The sequence below is a fragment of the Arvicanthis niloticus genome, chromosome 1, assembly GCF_011762505.2.
Source record: "Arvicanthis niloticus isolate mArvNil1 chromosome 1, mArvNil1.pat.X, whole genome shotgun sequence".
In the NCBI taxonomy this organism is placed as follows: Eukaryota; Metazoa; Chordata; class Mammalia; order Rodentia; family Muridae; genus Arvicanthis; species Arvicanthis niloticus.
The window spans coordinates 153,677,985-153,698,142 of NC_047658.1; the positions used below are offsets into that span (position 1 = coordinate 153,677,985).

General features: G+C 52.0%; 1 protein-coding gene across 7 annotated transcripts in view; it reads right to left on the reverse strand.

Annotated features, from left to right (window-relative positions):
* Sh3pxd2a (SH3 and PX domains 2A) overlaps positions 1–20,158 on the reverse strand; it is a 206,329-nt gene that overhangs the window by 17,638 nt on the left and 168,533 nt on the right. For 5 of the 7 annotated variants that reach the window (XM_034520854.2, XM_076923949.1, XM_034520846.2 and 2 more), the window contains 3 exons: positions 9,675–9,788; positions 5,635–5,718; positions 780–897 (listed from right to left, as the gene is read on the reverse strand). In XM_034520854.2, the coding sequence (XP_034376745.1) occupies positions 780–897; positions 5,635–5,718; positions 9,675–9,788 (316 nt within the window). The remainder of the gene's footprint in view (positions 1–779; positions 898–5,634; positions 5,719–9,674; positions 9,789–20,158) is intronic. The other 2 variants (XM_076923957.1, XM_076923953.1) reach the window with 1 other exon arrangement.

A 20,158-nucleotide genomic window follows, 5' to 3' on the forward strand; every position in this document is an offset into this window, starting at 1 on the left:
ATGAGAAACTCATATTGATGGATCACAGGGTGCTATGGCACTGGCCTTTGGAAAGGGACCACAGTGAGTCAGAGGCAGCTGTCCCTCTAGCTCACACAGGGGACTGTTCTGTTAGCTGGGTTGCAAGCCGAGGAGAGAGAAGCTGAGCAAAATCCCCACGGCTGTATTGCTCCAAAGGAACTTTCTGACCACAAATCCACTTAAGGCAGGTCTAGGGTTGGTAATGGCAGAATGAGACCCACAGAGTTTCGCCTGCAACACAACTCTAGACACACGCCTAAATGGATCTCTCAGCTGAGAAGAGTGACAAGGCTCCAGGAGAGACACTGAGAGAAGGAAGGGATCTCACTTGGAGCCCAGCCTTGCATCCAGCCCTGTGGAGTGCAATGGCCTCCACCCACCAGGAACATGGACACCAGAGATCTGTGTCTGGAGCCTTGACTGTTGGTGAACCACAGAGGCAGCCAGGCTGGGTCTTGGCAGGGCCTGGAAGTTGGTGTTTCAGGTTGTCTCAGCTGAGGAGCAGGCCAGGCAGCCAAGGTGGATGCAGAACACAAACTTCAGTTGTGTTGAATTCTTGGCTGTGCATGGGAAGGGGATTGCACCATTGCCTGAGCTGAGCCAGCTCCTATGCCCTACTAGCTGGGGCTCAGCCTCTGCTTTCAGGTCCTAGGAGACAATCAGTGAGCTGAGCAGAGTTGGCACACAGTTATCTTTGGTATCTACCTGCCTGTTGGTTACTTTGCACTGAGCTGTTTGCCCAGGAGCCAGGCTCCTACCTGATGTACCACCAGCCCTCCAGGTTCTTTCGGATCACCTCCACGGTAACACCCTTCTCGAAGCCGATCTCGTCTTTGCTTTGGCTGGTGTAGGGCTGCACGGTGACATACTTCTCTTCTGTGAGTGGGTGGGTGAGTGAGAAAGCACAGTTAGTGTGAGGCTGTGGTGCAGGTCCTGGCTCCTGTTCCCCTCTGTCCCGGCTGAGCCTTGCTCAGCTCCATACTAACATGCCCTGGGCCAGCATTGGCTTCTCCAGAGAAGAGGAAGCAGGACTCAGAGAGCAGAAGAGGGGTCACTGGGTTAGGGGGTCACTGCTGTTCCCAGGATAAGCCAAAGCTAGGCAGGATTCCAGGGTGTCAGCGAAGCCTCAGGCAGCATGAAAGCAGGTCCTCCAGACAGGGTGTTGGGGGTCCCAGAGTTTGGAGGAATCTGCTTCTCCTAGGCTCTAAGTCAGGAAATTGAGACCAATGCTAGGTACCTCTAATGCTAGGTGTCTCCAATGCTCTGGGAATTCTAGCATGTCTCCCCTCAGAACATGTCATGTCCCATCTACACTCCATACTCTGGATTCCAGCTCTGTAAATCTCTTAAATTCTCTCAGTCTGACTTCCAGACTAAGGCTTCCATAACGCCTTCACTGAGCAGCTCATCCCCATAACAGCAGATCAAGGCATTTATCCTAGAGTGTTCCATGGAGCAAGTTCTACAGGAGTGCTTGTGGGGCTTGTTATGGTGTGTGTGACCGTGGTGCTGCTGAGGTAGGAAGACGTCAAGGGTCCCACCACCTGCCCCTCCTGCAGAGCCGCATGTTCTATTCTCCCTGTGTGCCTTTGGGTCATCTCCAAGTTTCCCCCACAGCACTAGTCTTCTTAGGAAGGGCTTCCTGGGAAGGCTGAGCAGCAGGCAGCCCTGGGTCTTTGTTCAGGCTCCCATGTCTGCTGAGGTCCACTTCTGTCCTCATGAAGCCCTCTGGTAGAACTGCAACTGACTGGCTGAGGCCACCCACCTCTTATAAGACTGTCTATTGGATGGCCTGAGGCCCAAGGAAGAGCATGCTGCACTCACTCCCATTGGAAGAAGTGGTTATCTGGAAGTGCTCTTGGGAGGACTGTGCTGGGTGCTTCCTGGAGATCACAATGGTACCTAGCACATAACAGTAGGGACTGTTACAGTAGAGTCCTGGGCTCTATCCATGAGGAGGAAAGTAGGGACAGGCAGGGACTGAGGGAGGAGCTTGCTTGGGAGCTCAAAATAGGAGTCTGGCCTCAAAGGCGCCTGCTGCTCCTGCCTCCAAGCCGGACCTTGTTGGGCAGTCTGCCTCAACCTCTAGGTGGCCGGGGGTGGGGGGTGGGGGGGTGGTGGGGGTGGTGGTGGAGGGGTTGGTTAGGAGAGAGCTACCACACCAACACCCTGCTGTGGGAGGGTTCCTTCTCCCCTGCATTATTGGGGTGCTGTCTGTAGCCCTCTGCTGGGCCAGTAGCATTTGCCTCTGATAGAGGTATCTCTCCTGGCAGGCTGCAGGATGGGCCTGACAGATCACAAGGCCATGCTTGAAAAACTGCCAAAAAGCTAAAGGCGGGTGAGGGTACAGGCTCTCCATTTGACTCTTACCACAGGCTTTTCTCAGCATCATCTAAGGAGGGCTCTGCTCGAAGCCTGCAGATTCCATCCCAGCCCTGCCCAGGAGTGCTGCCAACACTGCCTGAGAACCTGCCCAGCCAGATTCTGACTAGGGCCCTGGAGAAGTTCCACAGGCTCCAGGCCAACGCTCTGCTCTCCTGCCTGCTCCATTTTCCAGTGGGTCATGGTAAACCCTGGCCTAGGCAGTGGTTATAGGGACAGTGCCAGGTCTGGGAATCCAGAGTCTGAGGTCCAGGCAAGGCAAGGCCTGGGCTCCACATTTTGCCTTTGTTCGACCAGGCTATTTTTAAAAGCCTGTGGTTCGAGCAGGAAGCTATCAGGAAAGTTTTCCTAGGCAAGGTTGCTTTTGAAGAGAAAAATGACAGGCCTTCTTAGGGGAAGATTAGAGGAGCCCTGCCCTGCTCCATGGCTGAGAACAGGGCCTTGACCATGTGTTCAGCCTCTCCGATGCCAAGCATGGCCATAGCAGCCTTTTAAGTGTGTATGATGGACAGAGTCCATGGCCAGCCACTTGGGGCAGGGAACACTACCATGGATATTGGTTCTGGCTAGTGAGACTGGTTGCAAAAGAGCCCATACATGAGGCACCGGGAATGGCATGGTCTCCCGGTTAAAATGCTGATTGGCACAGAGGCTCATTGGACCCTGATTACTGCAGGATTCCAGACAAGAGCCCAGTCCTGGTTCCTAACAGGGCAAGACAGGCCACCTCTCCTTCACTGTCCCTTTGGACTGGTGGTTTTCAGCTCTGGCTGGGGAGACAGAGATGTCTACCTCAGGCTGACGCAGGTGACTTGGGTCTTGGGCCATTCATCTTACAAGTGAGCTGTCCCTGTTACAGAGAGCACTTCTGGTCCTGGCCATAGACTCTATGGTCAAGGGGAATGTCTAGAGAAGAGAATTCCAGACACATGGAAAACGGTATCTATAGGTAGCTGATCTGCAGTTGGGTTGGGTCTCTGGAAGAGATGCCCCTTTAAGAGACAGGTCTGAGGGAAAAGTGAGGTAGCTAGGGTCTGGTCAGGGCTCCTGGGTTCTGTGATTGTACCATGCAGAGATGATGGCATTCTTACCCTGGTGAATGAAGGCTGGCCAAGAGGCCGGCGGGTGGGTAGGCTGGGGGAGGTGGACAGCCTGTCCCAGTTTGGGAGGCAGGGGCTGGAAGCCCTGAAGTTTCCAAACCACAGAGGCCTCCTCTTTCCAAATACTTTCCCCTCTGTCAGCAGTCTCTTTGCTCCCCTCCCGGCCCCTCCAACTCCTCCAACCCCTCCATAGAGAGGTCTCCGATTCCAAAGGCCTGGCCAGCTGAGGGATAGGGACCAGAGGACCCGGAAGCTCTGACTTTTCTTTTACTCATGGCCTCCTGTTGGGTTTCCAGCTGCTGCGCGCTTGCCCGCCAGCTCTCTGTGAGCTCTTTTTGGCTGCCTGACTTAATTGAATACAGTTCATAGGGCGAGAGCTGGGAAGAGGAAGTCTGTGATCATGAACACGAAGTTGTGGCTTGTCTTTGCTCAAGAACAGGTGACTGCAGAATTATGATTACTTAGGGATCTACATGTACTGTTTTGTCTGAATTTACCATGGTAATTCATGGTATGAGGGGTCATGCCTATGTGTCGATTGTGGGTATTGCTACGGTTATACGCTGATGTGTCTGGGAGACAGTTGTACCCGAAATCCATCTGTGACTATATAACTCAGCTATGTGTAGCAGGGCTTGTTTGGTGGCACTCCTGGAATCACTCTCTCTGAGTGGCGCGCTGCTGGGGTGGTGGTTGGATATAGCTACGAAGCAGTGCTAGCCACACCTGTTGCCTTCAGGCCCTGTGTGGGCCTGTCTCTGGTCTCTGCGTGCATCTGTGTGGTCATGCAGGCAACAGCATGCCCGGGACTCAGCAAGTGATGGGATGCAGAACAGGCCAAACCTTTGTCCTCTTTGTGGGATTCGGGGTCCACATCCTATTTGTCTTTGCCACTAGAGTTGGAGGTTGTGTTCAACCCTAGCCTCTTGGCAGAGTGGTCCCCTACTGCCTAACTTTAGGGTGGCCTTTACTGTCAATGTGGCCTGTTGCTGCTTCTCCAACTCAGGCCCCCTGTATCAGTCCCCAGGGTCTACACTAAGCCCTGCCTCTGCACGAGCTGGGTTCTTTATGGCCAGCACTCTGAGTCAGCCATTGGCTGTGGCCACCCAGGAGTGCAGACATTCTGTAGCCTGATTCTTGGGGTAGGTACTGAAATACACTGCCATTTGGGAACGAGCTTTGGGGGTGGGGTGGGGGTGGGGGTGGGGGTGGTGAATCATGAGCAGCCCTGCTCTCCAGAGAGGCCTGCATTCACTATACGCCCATCTCAGCTTCTAGCTGTACTGTCACCACCAGAAATACACACTCTGCTCTACTCTCTGGGGGGGGCCAGGAGAGACTGACCACCCAGTATGAAGGTCTGTACATGTTTAGGGGTGCATCCAGACGCTATCCCTCCTGTTCCTCCCCTCCTTCCACAAGTTCCTGGATGTTGGGAAGGAGCTGAGCCAAACAATCCTGACGCAGCAAAAGTCAGCTTCCTAGTCAGCCCAGGGCTTCCCTGGAGCCCTTGACTGAGCTCTTCCTGAGCTCCTATGTACCAGTGCCTCGGCTGACGGATGGCCCTTCGTCAGTGTTGGCTGGAAAATGCTCTGGTGCCACCGATAGGTTTGGATTCTGTGCCCTTCTAGGTTCTAGCAAGTGGAGCTGCTGAAGAAGGGCTGTAGGCTGGCACAGCAGCTGAGGAGAGCGCAGTGCTGAGGGACTCTTTCTTAGTGGGAAGAGTAATAAAGGACAGAATAAGGGAACCCTGGTAAGAGCAGGAAGCTTTGATCTCTCTAACATGCAGGACCCAGGGCAGGGATGGCTGTCCTTTGAGACCCAGGGACTTTTTTCATGCTTTCCTTTGAGACCCAGGGACTTTTCTCATGCCTCTCTTCTCTTCCAAAGAACATAGAGACCCATCATAAGTTGTATATGCCCAGGGCACTAGCAAGCCAGAGCCACCCCTAGTGCCACATCAATTTCCAAGCAAGGCCCTGTCCCCAGTCTGAGCTGCAGTGAATGAGAAACAAATCTTGCCAGATCTGAGTGAGTCAGAAGACCACAGGCAAAGAGCAGAGCAGGCAAAGGAGAGGGTGTTAGTGAGAGACAGGCAGCTGCAGGAGGAGAGGCAGGCGCCCGTGGTCACCTCGGCTGTGTTGCCTGTTGACCATCCCGCCCAGGGTCCACCGGCGATCCAGGCGCCGCAGGTGAGCTTTGCGTCTCTTGGACACTGACGTGAGAGACGGTGATGGTGCCCACGGCCCACAGGAACCAAACCGGTGGAGAGAATGGAGATGAGGATGAGAGGGGGAGGGGGAGGGGAGGAGAGAGGGAGGTGTGTCTGAGTTGCTGGGTTCCTGTTGCCTAGACTGAACTGGATCTAGGAGTGGACTAAAGAAGCCTGGGTCCAGCCTGGCTGTGGTGGCGCACGCCTTTAATCCCAGCACTTGAGAGGCAGAGGCAGGAGGATTTCTGAGTTCGAGGCTAGCCTGATCTACAGAGTGAGTTCCAGGACAGCCCAGGCTATACAGAGAAACCCTGTCTCAAAAAACAAAAACAAACAAAAAAAAGAAGCCTGGTTCCTCCCACTTAGAGATTGGGAGACTCAACTGCAGCTCCCAGAGATCCCTGGGTTCTGGACATTTTGCTGTCTACTCACCAGGCATGACTGTTAACCTGCCACCATGGCAAGAAGGCACCATATAAAGAAAGCTGGGTCAGAGCAATCCCACTGGGTTAATTTATATCGTATTTGTCTGCCAAGAAAGCTTTGCTGAATAGATGCACACAGGCAAGACTCTGTTCCCTTATGTTATCTTTTTGTGTGACAAAGACCACAACCGCCCAGTTTCTCGCTGGTCAAGTCTGCTTTGACTCCCCCACCCCACCCCCACCTGGCTGATGAGCACTGAGTTTCCATCCAGCCTCAGCCGGGTCTGGCTCTCCACGTACTGCCTTCCTATGCTACTCCTAAAGGAATGAACACCAGACCAGGGCCAGAGTGCCAGCTTGTCTCACCTCCTAGTACCAAAGGAAGACGCCAGACTGCCTAGTTCTGGGGAGGGTGGCTGGCTGGTAGAACTGGTAAAAGTAACACTGTCCACACATATGTGGGCCAAAATTCAGTAAAACCTCGGGAGATACCTGCTTGCCCTGTGAGGAGAATGGCCATGCATCCTGCTCCTCCTCCCTCTTCTTTATTAAGAGTTTTATTTTATTTTTCATTTTATGTGTATGCATGTGTGTCCACTGATGGCAGAGGACACCAGAGCCCCTGGAACTGGGGTTTGAAATGGTTGTGACCTGCCATATGGATACTGCAGATTGAACCCAGGTCTTCTGGAAGAACAGTCAGTGTGCTCTTAACCACTGAGGCATCTCTTTGGTCCTGCAACTTGTTTCTTGGCAACAGGCTAGGAGTGTGGGCTCCAGCACAGCCCCACTCCCAGCTCCTCTGCCACTGCCCTAGGAAGGCTTTGTAGATCTAAATATGGCCAGCGTGCTGGTACCCAGGTCCTACCTACCGGAAGCGTGCAGAGCAGCTGCATGCTTGGTGCGCACACACATTCATGCACACACCTCTGAACACAGATGTTACCCTGGGTGTCCCCTAATTCCTAATCCACCAGGGCCAAAGTCTTCCACAACCTGTCTGTAGCTTCAGCTGTCTTTATACAACTTAGAGTCATCTGAGGGAATTTCAATTAGGGATTGCTCCCGTGGCCATTATGGGGCATTCTCTCTCTCTCTCTCTCTCTCTCTCTCTCTCTCTCTCCCTCTCCCTCTCCCTCTCCCTCTCCCTCTCCCTCTCCCTCTCCCTCTCCCTCTCCCTCTCCCTCTCCCTCTCCCTCTCCCTCTCCTTCCTCACCCCTCTCTGTTTTTTTGAGACAAGGTTTCACTGTATAGCCCTGGTTGTCCTAGAATTCACTCTATAGACCAGGCTAACCTTGAATTCACAGAGATTGGCCTGCATCTGCCTCCCAAATACTCAGATTAAAGGCATGTGCTACCACTGCCCAGCTATGAGGCATTTTCTTCTTTCTTTCTTTCTTTCTTTCTTTCTTTCTTTCTTTCCTTCCTTCCTTCCTTCCTTCCTTCCTTCTTTCTTTCTTTTTCTTTCTTTTTCTTTCTTGGTTTTTCTTTTCTTTTCTTTTCTTTCTTTTTTTTTGAGACAGGGTTTCTCTGTGTAGTCCTGGCTGTCCTGGAACTCACTCTGTAGACCAGGCTGGCCTCGAACTCAGAAATCCATCTGCCTCTGCCTCTGCCTCTGCCTCCCAAGTGCTGGGATTAAAGGCGTGGGCCACCACTGCCTGGCTATGAGGCATATTCTTGACTGTTAATTAATGTAGGAGGGCCTATTCCACTGTGGGTGGCAGCATCCCTAGGCAGGGGGTTCCTGTGCTGTTTAAGAAAGCTAGCTGAGCAGAAGCTAGGGCTTAAACTGGTAAGCAGTGTTCCTCTGTTTCTGCTTCAAGCTCCTGCCTTGGCTTCCCCTTGATGATGGACAATACCCTAGAAGTGTAATGAAATAAACCCTATGCTCCCCGACTTGCTAAATGTCACGGTGTTTATCCACAGCAACAGAAGCATCACCAGAACACCTGGGTACCACTTGCTCCATGCAGAATGCCCACATTACTCTTTGTTGAGGCCTGCTGAGCCCTTTCCTACCTTGTCTGGTTCTGTCTGAGGCCCTGTTGCTAACTCGTACCTCTCTGCTCTGCTCTACTCTTCCTGCTTTTTAAAGCCTTTTCTGTCATATACTCTTCTTATAAACCCAGAGTGGCCTTCTTCCCCCACAAACAGATGCTTCAGAGAGGCCATGACATAACAGTGAGACCACCTGATGAGGACAGACACGTGACGGAACACCCTGAGCCTCTGTCCTTGTAGTTAGACAAATAACATGTATGTCATCTCTCAGCGTAGTTAATAAGGGTTTGCCCCTGGCCTGGTATCCGGAACATTTGAATGTAGTTTTCCTAAACAAAACAGGGTCTCATGTAGCCCAGGCTAGCCTTCAACTCTTGATCCTTCGCTTCCACCTATCAAGTGTTGGGATTACAGGCATACAATGGCTGCACTCAGCGAGCCGATGTTCTGAGAGGACTGACAGGCTTTGAGGAGTAGGTCAGTAGGTAGGCAGCAAGGTCTGGGGATCTGCATGGAACCCAGCAGTGAGGTACGACATACCCAGAACAGAATCAGATATAGGTTCAAAGACTCGGGGAGGGAACTAGGATCTGGAACCCTATTATAAGGTGGATGTGTACTGAGTGTCTCCTTTAATGCCAGGGTTGAAATAAGATAAGCAGAGTAGGGCCCCAACCACCAACAAAGGAACTAGCATCTTGGGGAAGGATGAAGAAGGATCTGGCCCTGACTATTCATTTGGCTTGGGCAGCAGGAGCTGAGGAACCTAAAGGAGGTCTGAGCTGTTGGTGGCAGGACCTCACACCTCTCTGGCCTTCAGACATAGCTACCTGGATCCTTCCTACTGACTGACTGTTAGGCAAAGGATTCCTGCTGCCAGGCCAGGGAGAAGTGGGAGGCATTACAGCAGGGAGCTGGGAGTGGGGTGGGTCACACTTAATGGATGGCTTTAAGGACAAAAGCAGTCTCTGAAATGCTTGGAGAGACACTCAGAAGAATCTCATGGAGCCAGAGCCAGCCAGAGAGTGCCTGTGTGGAAACCAGAGTACCCCAGCATCTGGGAACCTGAGAGGGGTTCACTGGGCAGTTGTCAGTGCCCTGAGAAGGATTACAGAGGAGAACAACACACAGCAAGAATTGTGTCTACCTGACCCCTTGGGGTCGGCTTTGCCACAGGAAGTCCAGTGTGAGGCCGGGAGTAGAGGCAGGTGTCTTTGGAGTTCTTGAGGGAAACCCAAGGTTTCTAGTACTAAGCACGTTCTCTACCCCAACGGTGCCAAAGCTAAAGTCTACAACCTAAGAGAACTTTCCGTTCTGAGCCCCACATGGAAGATGACAGATGGACCAGGGTATGAGGTGACCATGTGGGTTGGTCTCAGTGAATGAATCCCAAACAGAAGGGGCTTAGGTAAAATATAAACCACTATAGTGGCTTAGGGAGAAGAGTCAGGGAACTGCCTTCAGGAGGGGCTAGCCCCTAGAAACCCCTTCAGTCCAGCTTTATTACTTTCCTACGAACCCACAGGCCCTCACCTTCTCCAGTCTTGGAGGTATTGATGTCGGAGTCGTCTCGTGTGCCATTCTGGGCCTCCAAGTAGGTGGCAGGGACCCAACCTTGCTCTTCAGATGTGCTCACAAACCACCAGCCTGCAAAGGGGACAAGAGAGAAGAAGCTCTCAATGCCTGCAGGATGGTGGAGGCAGGCTGGGGCCAGGATGCAGATGGCAGGAGTGGCCAGAGGCAAGGCACTGACCCAGACAACCTGGGCATCTGGGAAATGCCTTGAGCAATTACAGCAGAAAAGACAAATATTCTTCCTGAGAAGAGAGTCTGAGACCCCTCCCCCACAGTCATGCACATTTGATGTAAACATTAAGTGTAATGGAAACAGTGGCACCCCACCCCAGTGTGGAATGCATTGCTCAGGGAGAGTCCTGTCTGAACACCAGGGACCTGCCATCTTTTTTCTCAGCCTCGCTGGAGTTGGGCAGCCTCTGGTCTTGACAGGCATGGCTGCCTCGCAGAGACTGACAGTCAGCGGTTTCTTTTCCCTAGCACGGGTCAGCAATGCTCCCACTTCAGCTGCTCCCAGCTGCCCTTGATGCACACTGACCCTGCAATCACAGTAAGTGCATCCTCACGTGACCTCTGACAGTCCAGTCACATGACAAAGGCTCATTCATAGCTCTTGTCCATTCATGTTGTCTGCTCATTCCCTTACCCATTCATTCAAGAATCAGTTACAGAATAAAATATCTGAACCCTAGGTCTTGGGACCCCAGGTTGTCTTCAGACCACCCTTACTTGCCCCTCCCTCCCCTCTCCTCTCTCCTTTGTCCTCCACATAATCTGGCCCCAGGGCTCCTTTCTGTTGAGGCAGACTCTCTGGGTCCAGTTCAGCCTGAGAAGACACAGGGGAGGTTCTCCTAGGCACCCCTAAACTGGGCTGGGTCTGGCTGGGAAGGTGGAGAAGAATGCTTCATGGGTAGTACGAAAATAACTGAGAGAAGAAGCCCAGTAGCTCGTCACAGCTGGGCAGCCCTTAGAACACAAGTCATTCCCTAGGTCTTAAATTAGGCCCTGTCTGTCCCTTACAGCAGGCCAGAGTTTCCAAAGTCTGTGTGTGGACCAGGCATCCCATTCTTGTGGACGGTCCCATAGTCCTCTGCTTGATGTTCTGCAAAGCCCATTGAGGCCCTGGCCTGTAGGCCTCAGAGGTCTCGGTTGGGTCACTGATTCTGTTTCTTCTGCTGTTGACAGCTGGGCTAGTTTTCTAGCTCAGATCCCATGACCCAGGGCCCTTGCTGGCTGTCCAGCATAGGCCACAATGTTCATTTGTTCCAGGGGTGAAAAAGAGGCCTGCAGGAGGCTCCTTCCCCATGGCACAGAGCAACTATACAGCATTGACTAGAACCTAAGTATTAGGCCTTCCTTCTGCTATGCTGTGACGGCAAGACCAGGACACATACACGGACAACCTCTACGGGGACTTCTCTAGGCCTTCTTGGAAAGGCTTCCAGCATCAGACCCAACACCAGAAGAGGGCAGCTAGGCATGAGCTACAAGACGATGGGTCTCTGGGTTAAGGAAGAGGGGAGATTTGACTTCTTATGAGAGAACAGTTGAGGCCACTGATTCAGGACAGGGAGGTGTGGTACCCACCTCTGGGAACAGGGTGGTAGTCAGGCAGGCCAGAGGCTAGAAATACTCTACTGATACTAGCGTTCCAGTCTTTGGGCTGTAGGTGGCTTTCAGGACACCAGACAACCAGACTCACTAAACCTCTGGGGAAAGAGAATCATCCCGGGTGGCTCACATCCTGGGACTGACAAGACAGAATGTCTTTCAGCACCGTTGAGAACTAGAGACTGGGAAGTAGATGCTCACTCTGAGGCCAGGGTCAGGCCGGGGATGCTTACTGATTGTGAGAGCCTCCACTGATCCTCTGCCTTTACCTCGAATGTGCTGACGTTTGGGTAAGAAATGCTGTAAGTGTCTGGAGAAGACCGATAGGGTCAGCATTCATGGATATGAAGAGGGCTTCACTGACCACTTCTCCTGAACCCAGAGGGCCCTGAGCACCACACGCTGGTCAGTAAGCACCAGGCTATCTTCATTTTGATGTCCAAAGAGGTTTCTCTGTCTACTCTGCAGAGATGGACTAGCAGGTATCAAAGGGCTCTGCTCACTCATGGAGAAGAGCAACGAGATAGTTATAGGGCTAGCAAGCTCACCTACCGCTCCTTGACCCTAGGCTTGACATGGAAGCCTTCCTCCCTCCTCAGCCAGATTCAGGTGGGGGAAACACGATGAAGGCTTGAGTCTCAGTCAATCCTGCTTACTGGGGAGACCCACAAGAACTCAAGGGGTATTCCCAACTTGGGGTCACTTTTCAAGAGGCCCCTGAAAGCCAAAGCTCACGCCTATATTTGTGGCAACTTCTCAAGGTCCCAGGTAGGAAGGCGGGCGACTTGGTGGTCTAATGGAGGTTGGGTGGTTGTCTTCCAGGAATGGGGCTCCAAAACCATCCTGGGCAGGAGCGAAGGATGCTCACCCCTCTATAGGCAGAAGGCTTGTGAAGGACGCCAAAGGTAGTGTTTCTTTGATCTTTGTTTCAAAGATATGAGGCCCAGAACGACTTTCCCAGGGGGATTTTCCTCATCAGCGCTACCAGATTCTTGTCCCTATCCTCTCCTTCCTGTGTAGACCTCTGTCCTTGTCTCAAGGGGCTATGACCTCAGGAGTCAGCACTCTCCCTTGGAGGCCTTGTGTCCTCTTCCCTAATTTCCCTCATGGGCACTTTTCCCTGCACATGTTGCTGCCTCTCTTTCTGTGGAGCCAGGGATATAGATGAAGGCTTTGGTCCTAGGTGTGGGGACTGGTCGGAAACTTGTTAAGTGGCCAAATGGCAGTGACACCCAGTGGGCAGAGCACCATGGCTAGGTTCCTGTGTACCTCACGCTGTCTCCAGGTAGCCTCTTTAAAAGGTGACAAGTCAGGCCAGGTGTGGTGGCACATGCCTTTAACCCTAGCACACAGGAAGCAGAGGCAGGTGTATCACTGTGCGTTTGGGGGTAGCCTGGTCTACAGAGCAAGGTCCAGGACAGCCAGGGCACAGAGAAACCTGAGGTGTCTGGCCACACCCCCAGCATGTCTACTCTTTTGGACACCAACTTAGAACTACATTCTCTTGCAGGACCCAGGGCTGAGACAGTCATCATCCTTACAGCCCAGGGCCTGCCTAGGAACACTGGCCTGAGCTTCTACTGCAGCTCTAGCACTCGAGGACTGGGCTGGGTATCTTCCAGGCCCCACTGGTACCAGGTGATGGCTGTAGAGAAAAGCCTACCACTGTCTCAGTGGTAGGCATCTCCATCAAGCCATGACGGGCAGGCAGAAACACTGCCTAGTGCGCACCAGGCTCCCTGCAGACTCCCTGGGCTTGCTCACACCCATGGTGGCTGGCGGGCCTCTCTTAGATACCACTGACATCAGTTGCTGTAACTGGGGCTCCTGACCCAAGTCACTGCTGTTCTACTGAGGAACAAATGGGACCCAGACCTCTGAGGATGGCCAACTGGCATGAGCCATAGCAACCTGTGAGGTTTCTAAATGCATTGCAGTGCATGTACTTTTTCATCAGTGTGTGTGTGTGTGTGTGTGTGTGTGTGTGTGTGTGAGAGAGAGAGAGAGAGAGAGAGAGAGAGAGAGAGAAAGGGGGAGAGAGAGAGAGAATGGACAAGGGTATACTGGGTGGGGGAGGGGTGGTTATGCATGTGTACCCATCTATGTGTGGGTGGGCACATGTACATATAGGAACAGAGCTAGATCTGCATTTACATGGGGTAAGCTACTCTCCCTTTCTAATTCTCCATCTCCATTCTGATATTAGAGTAACTAATGGGGCCCATTCGCCAAGGCTGAAGAGGACTCACACTGGGCTGAGTAGTCGCAGTGTGGTGGAGCTGCTGGTCACTAAGTGTCCACACCCTATGGATGGCTGGGTAATGTGCTTGCCACACAAACAGGATAGCATAGCTATGTCACCTGGAGGGCCCATGGGGCAGCTGAGGGGCTCCCACACTGTTGCTGGATGGAGAACAGCAAGGATTAATTTCAGAGAAGCCTGAGAGAGCACCTTGTGGGCGTGTGACCCGTAAGGGGTCTCCAGGCAGAGCCCCATGCTGGGGAGTCACCCAGAAGAACAAACTCCTGCGGCTGCCCTTGCTCCACCTCCTTTCTCAGGGTCTTTCCCAGGAATCAAAGGCCCATGGGAGAGGCCGCCCTGCTTGCTAGGCCTCAAGAACAAGGAAGACACATCTTAACATCTGGAAGGACAGGGAAGATTTCAGAAGGAGGGGGAAGGGGTAGGGCTTGATAGGCCTCTTTATCTTGGTCTAAGTGCCAAGGAGCTAGAGACAGAACCAAGAAATGTGCCTAACATGGTTGCCTAACAAGGTTGGGGATGTGGAAGACATAGACCAGGTCCAGCCCCAGGGAGAGACTGCTCGGGCTCAGGCTGGGCTCAGGAGCCGGATGCCCCCACCTCAGGCCGCAGGTATCTTTGGCGACCATTTGGTTGTTCACTGAGAGTCTACCTCTCTGGCCAGTTTCAGGGAATGACTTTTGAATCTTCTACATGGAGGTGGGGGCAGAGGGGGTGGGGAAGAGGAAGAGGAGCAGCAGGACAGCAGCTGGGGCTAAGCCTCTTCAGGAGGGAGCTGAGCATGGCTGGGGGGGGGGAGGTGGCAGGAAGGGATGGGCACCCCCAGGCCACTGCTGTCCCCAGGGTGACCAGGCCACAATGGCCTCCTTAAGTAGGGAGGATAATGAGCTCATTAGTGCTAGAGTGAGGCCAGCTGTGTACAATTAGGATGTTAATAAAGTCCTGTGAGGTCACTGCTTGGCCTAGGACAAAGCAGATGATGGGGGAGGGGAGCCCTACCCCTTCCCCCTCCTTCTGAAATCCTCCCTGTCCTTCCAGATGTTAAGATGTGTCTTCCTGGAGGCCCCCACTCTCCAAGCTTTTCTGGCTCTGCTCACCCGGAGACTGGAACAAGTTTGAAACCTGGCTCCACCACTTGCTAACTGGGCCCTCTGTGAGCTCCACTGGCATGCCAGGATAATAACTATCTATGGGGGAGGGGAGAGCTCCCTTCAATCAGGGACACAGTACTGTCAATCTCCTGGGGGTTTTATTGAGCTCCTGGTATGTGCCAAGCACTTTCCAATGAAATGGAAGTCACCCCCAGGAATACAGGGAGGCAGGGCACACAGCTGTGAGGCCAGCCGGAGAGGCCTGTTCTCCCTGCTCTGGTCCCGGTGTCAACCCCTTGGCCCAAACCCCAGATTTTAAGACAGGCTGCACGTCCGATTTTGGAATTTGAGAAAACTAGCACCTTTGGGTGAGTTCCAGGCCTTACTTCTGCACCCAATACGGCGTCTTAAGTTTGTCCTAACTCTTGCCCACATTAGCTGGCCTGGTCACTGCTGAGCCAGTTCATGTGTGGCACTAACTACCTCTGACGCAGGCCTCCTAGGCTTCCATACCCAGGTGACAAAGGGTGTGTCGTGGATCCACTAAAGAAACTGAAGACATTTTGGGTCTTGATGGTTTGGATTTGGGGGAGCCAGAAGTCCATCCTACCAGAATCCTCAAGCAGCACCATAACTTGTGGCCATAAATGCCTCCACTCTGAGGCAGGTCTTCTCCTCTTTAGAAGTGTGATGTGCCTAGGCACCCCTATCTTTTTCCCTTAGAGGAGGCTTGGGGAAGGTAGGAGAGTTAGGATTGGGGAGTGCCAGCATGCACCACCAGGCCATGGCTGAGCCCTGAGGCCCTGGCCTTGGCTTCATTTCCTTCCTATATCCTTGCAGCAGATCCAGGACTTCTCTCTAGAGGGACCAGAGGAACAGGAAACGCAGCCCACTCCAACAGGCTGTGCCTTTAAGAACAGCGAAAGGCTAGCATCCCTGGGCCAGGCCTCCCCTGGTCAGAAGGCTCTGTCACAACATCCTCCTGCCAAGACACACTCCAGTTCTCAGCGTGTGGCCTCTGCTGTCCAAAGAAAACAGGAGAGGCTTTGGGGCTGGTCAGGGGCTCCCCAGTCCCTCCTGTGTACCCCACAGAGCCCCTGCCCTCCTGACCCACTCACCTAGTCCTAACCTTGGCACTCACTCTATTTTGTTGTCCAAGGTCCACTCCCTTTCTCCATATGGGGCCTTGAGGCCATAGGGTCCAGAGCCTTCCCAGGGTGCCTGGATTCCAAGACCATGAGCACAAACTGCCTACATCACCGTCTGGAAGGCTCCATGGAGTCCATGGCAAGGAGACAGAGGCTGGGTTGCTGCCATCTCTCCTAGCTTGTACCACCCACCTCATTGGATCAACTTATACTTAGGCTGGGGTCTGTCAAGCCAACAGGGCCCTGATGGAGTTCGGCAGTGTCGTGGGCAAGGTACTGAGAAGGTGGTTCATCTATGAAGCGTTTGCAGGCAGAGGGGAGTACATAACAGAAGGTAGAGACAGGTTTAATCAAGTGCTCTCCAACTCTATACTGTCTGGGATCAAATCCCAGCCCTGTACTTCCTAACTAATGAAATGTAGCAATTTCTTCATATGTAAAGTAGCCATAGACAGCACAGTATAAGGACTAGCTATCCCTCCTTAGTCTAACAATTTTATATGTACAGTAATAAAATCCAATTATACGTTAGATAAAAAGATTCAGAATAACACCTGATTTCTAACGACTTGCCAAGAGCAAGGCATGGAGAAGAAACAAAGACCTCAGGGCTGGGCAGAAGACTCTTAAGTGATGTGTGTGTGGGGTGTGTGTGTGTGTGTGTGTGTGTGTGTGTGCAGTATGTGTGTATGTGTACGTGTGTGCGATTAAGTCTTGGTGACATTGCCATTTGGCTTTGATCTGGGAAGGTCTCCACTGAAAACATGTAGGTCTGATAAATTGGCCATGGTGGTGCATGCCTGTAACGTAGCAATGGAAGGCGGAGAAAGGAAGACCACAAGTTCAGGGTCATCCTTTGCTGTGTAATGAGTTTGAGGCCAGCCTTGTCTGCATGAGATCCTGGGAAGGAAGAAAGTGGGAGAGAAAAAAGGGAAGGGAGACAGGAGGGGGAAAATGTGTATCTGGCAGTATTTGGGCAGGGAGAAGTGTCCATGAGGAACGGAGAGTAAGAGACGTCGTCACTGGGATGTGCAGGGCACCTGGGCACAGTCACACAATGGGAGTGCTGTGGAACGAGGTGGCTTGGCTAAGTGCCACATGAGGGCCCAGGCAGCTCCTGCCCTGCATGTGCTAACGGCTGATGCAAGGCTTGCTGAACCAGAGATGCTGGGTGATCAGTGAGGGGAGATTCCCCAGGGATGCTAACTAGGCACTGGGTGGAGTTTTACAGACTAACCTAACAATGAGGGACAGAGAGGATGGGGTTCTGAGAGTCAAGTCACCTGCTAACCTGGCTGGTTGGGATGTGCCAAAGCCCAGACTTCTGGGCCCTTGAATCTGTGTGATTCCTCCAGTCTCTGGGGCTGCAGTGCTGCAGAAGTCCCAGCTGCTGCCTGGCACATCTACAGAGGGCTGATAGAAGCCTGTCCTGCAAGATGTTTTAATCAGTACAGGGTGAGGACATACATGCTGTGTTGGTGGCACTATCTCATTTAGAAGAGTCTGTGCCAGGACCAGAAGCCAGCAGGGAGGGGTCTAAACAGATGGTGAGATGGGTCAGAATCTAACAAGATGCTAAGAATCAAATGGAGAGACAGAAAAGGTACAGCCTAGTACAGGGACCTTAGATGTGTCTTCCATTTGCTCTTTGGACTGATAGAGGATATTAGCTCAGAGATGTGGCCTAGCAGTTAGGAGGATAGACTGCTCTTGCAGAGAGAGGATCTGAGTTGTTAGCACCCATGTTGAACAGCCTAGAACTGTCTGTAACTCCAGTTCCTGGGGAGTTACGGGACATCTGATGCTTCCGCCTGTGGGTACCTGTACATAAGTATGTATACCCCTACACAGAACCCCACCCACCCACACAATTAAAAATAAATATCTTAGCCGGGCAGTGGTGGCACACGCCTTTAATCCCAGCACTTGGGAGGCAGAGGCAGGCGGATTTCTGAGTTCGAGGCCAGCCTGGTCTACCGAGTGAGTTCCAGGACAGCCAAGGCTATACAGAAGAAACCCTGTCTCAAAATAAATAAATAAATAAATAAATAAATAAATAAATAAATAAATATCTTGCTGTACCAAGGGCTGAGGGTATAGCTAAGTTGGTAGAATGCTCGCCTAGTATTCATGAAGCTCTCGGTTCCATTTTCAGCACCTCGTAAAGCAGGTCTAGAGGAACACACCTGTGATCCCAGCACCCAGCGGTAGAGAGGTACCTCCGATACAAGGAGAGTTTCTGGCCACCCTACCATCTATGAGACTCCATCTCAAAAAAAACAAAACCAAACCAAAACAACAATAAAATCTTAGGTGGGACTTGGGAATAGCCTGGGCAAAGGAAGGTGTTGAATTGGTAACAGGAGGGAAAGAGAAGTCCATCTCCCAACCTGGAATCCCAGGCTGTCCCACGAATGTGACCTGCATACCTAAGTGGCTGTAGCAGAACAAGCATCAGGACTGGGTGGTGACACACAACTTCCCTTCAGCTCTCCTTCAAAGCCCTCCAGCCAGCCCGCCCTTCCAGAGACACAAACTGCTTGCCCATCCTGAGGTGGGTCCAACTCCAGTTTCCAGCTTCTGAGGCAAGCACATTTACCTGTTGAGTAGGTGCACCTCAGCAGCCCTGTTGTTTGTATACCTCACACCCCAAACTCTGTCTCACAGATGAAGCCTGCCTATTTACTGATTCCTCTCCACAATGCCCTGCTGCTGCCTTCAAGCAACCAAGTCTCAAAATATTCAAAGGTGTGACTTTTATCCCATCAGCACCACCAGGAGAGAGGAACTCTTCATAGTTCCATTATACTATGTATGGGGGTCACCACAGTACACAGTTCGTCACTAACTGAGCAGTAGGAGCGACCTCTGTGGCTGTATTTATAATGATTCACTCATCCTTTTATTTCCAATGAATAAACAACTAAGGTAGCCAACCCCAACCAGGATGAATGGAGGCTGAGAGAGATTGAGCTTTGCTACAACTGAGAAGGCTAGCTGTATCCTGTCCCCTCTGTTACTGAGATCTGAAGAGAAAGCCAGTCATTGTGGAACATCAAACCAAGACAGAACATTAAAGGGGCCAACCATGCCCACCGTGTGAGATAGACAGGCCGCATACAGTTTTCCTGTACTGCCAAGACCACTGCAAGGACCATGCTTGAGTGGATGGGAGGTAGGGTGGATGAAGGTTTCAGGGGACACACCTCCTATCAGAATTGACACCTGTTTGTCAGCATAGCTGGAGGAAGAGGTTGAAGGAGGAGGTGTTGTGTGTAGGAAGGGGAATCTGAAATCCCATGGCTTGCCAGGGAGAGGGGAAAACAAACAAACAAGCAGACACCAGGAAAGGGCAAAGTGCCTAGCAGCAGGACTGGCTTTGTTTTGGCAGTGTAGAGCTAAGGCTGGGGACCGCTCCTGGGTTGTCAATTTTAGGGGGTAGGTGGCAGTGCTGGGGGTTACCCAAGATCTCATGAGGGATCCACCAATGATCTAGTCCCCAGACTGTCTGGTGATTTTACTTGTTTTATTTTTGTCTGTTAAGTTTTTTTTTTTGTTGGGTGTGTGTGTGTGTGTGTGATTTTGTGAGTGTGTGTCTTGTGCATACAGGTGCCTTTGGAGGCCAGAAGAAGGTGTCCCATGCCTGGAACTGGAGTTACAAGAGGTCGTAAGCCACCTGATAGGTACAGGTGATGGGAATGGAACCCGAGTCCTCTGGAAGATAGGAGTGTTCCTTCCAGTACCTAAGAAGGGCACACGGATGTGTTTGTGTCTAACTTCCCTTTTCTCTTTTTGCTAAAAAGTTTCCTAGCCTTAGAACTGAGAAGGTTTCTACTAAGAGCTGTAACCTCCCTCCCAGCTCAGCCCAGCCCCTCTTCAATCGGGCAAAAATAAAACAGGGGCAACTACAACTTTAAAGACCATCTCCATAAACAAAACAAACCTACTCTACAATTTGTTGAGGGCATTCCTCCCTCCAAACCCTCCTTATTTAATTTCTGGGGAATTTTAAATAGAGGGCTTGCAAAAATTCTGCACCGCCTGACGTCAGCAGCTTTCTGACAACGTGGATTCCTCCACGTGGTATGGGTAGCAGCCGCCACTGATGCCCAGGCTTTTCCAGGCTCCTTTCCCAGTTGGAAACTGGGAGCTGCTGGTATCGCCCTAGTATGCTGTGAGGCAGGAGAAGGTGTCCCACTTGGGGTCCCCCAAGCCCTCAAACAGCCCATCAAGCGATCTGAGCAACACCTGTACTAGTGTGTGTTTCAGCTGACAACTTTAAAAAAAATGTAAATATGCTTTTCAGAAGGATGTCTCCCTGTGCCATACAAT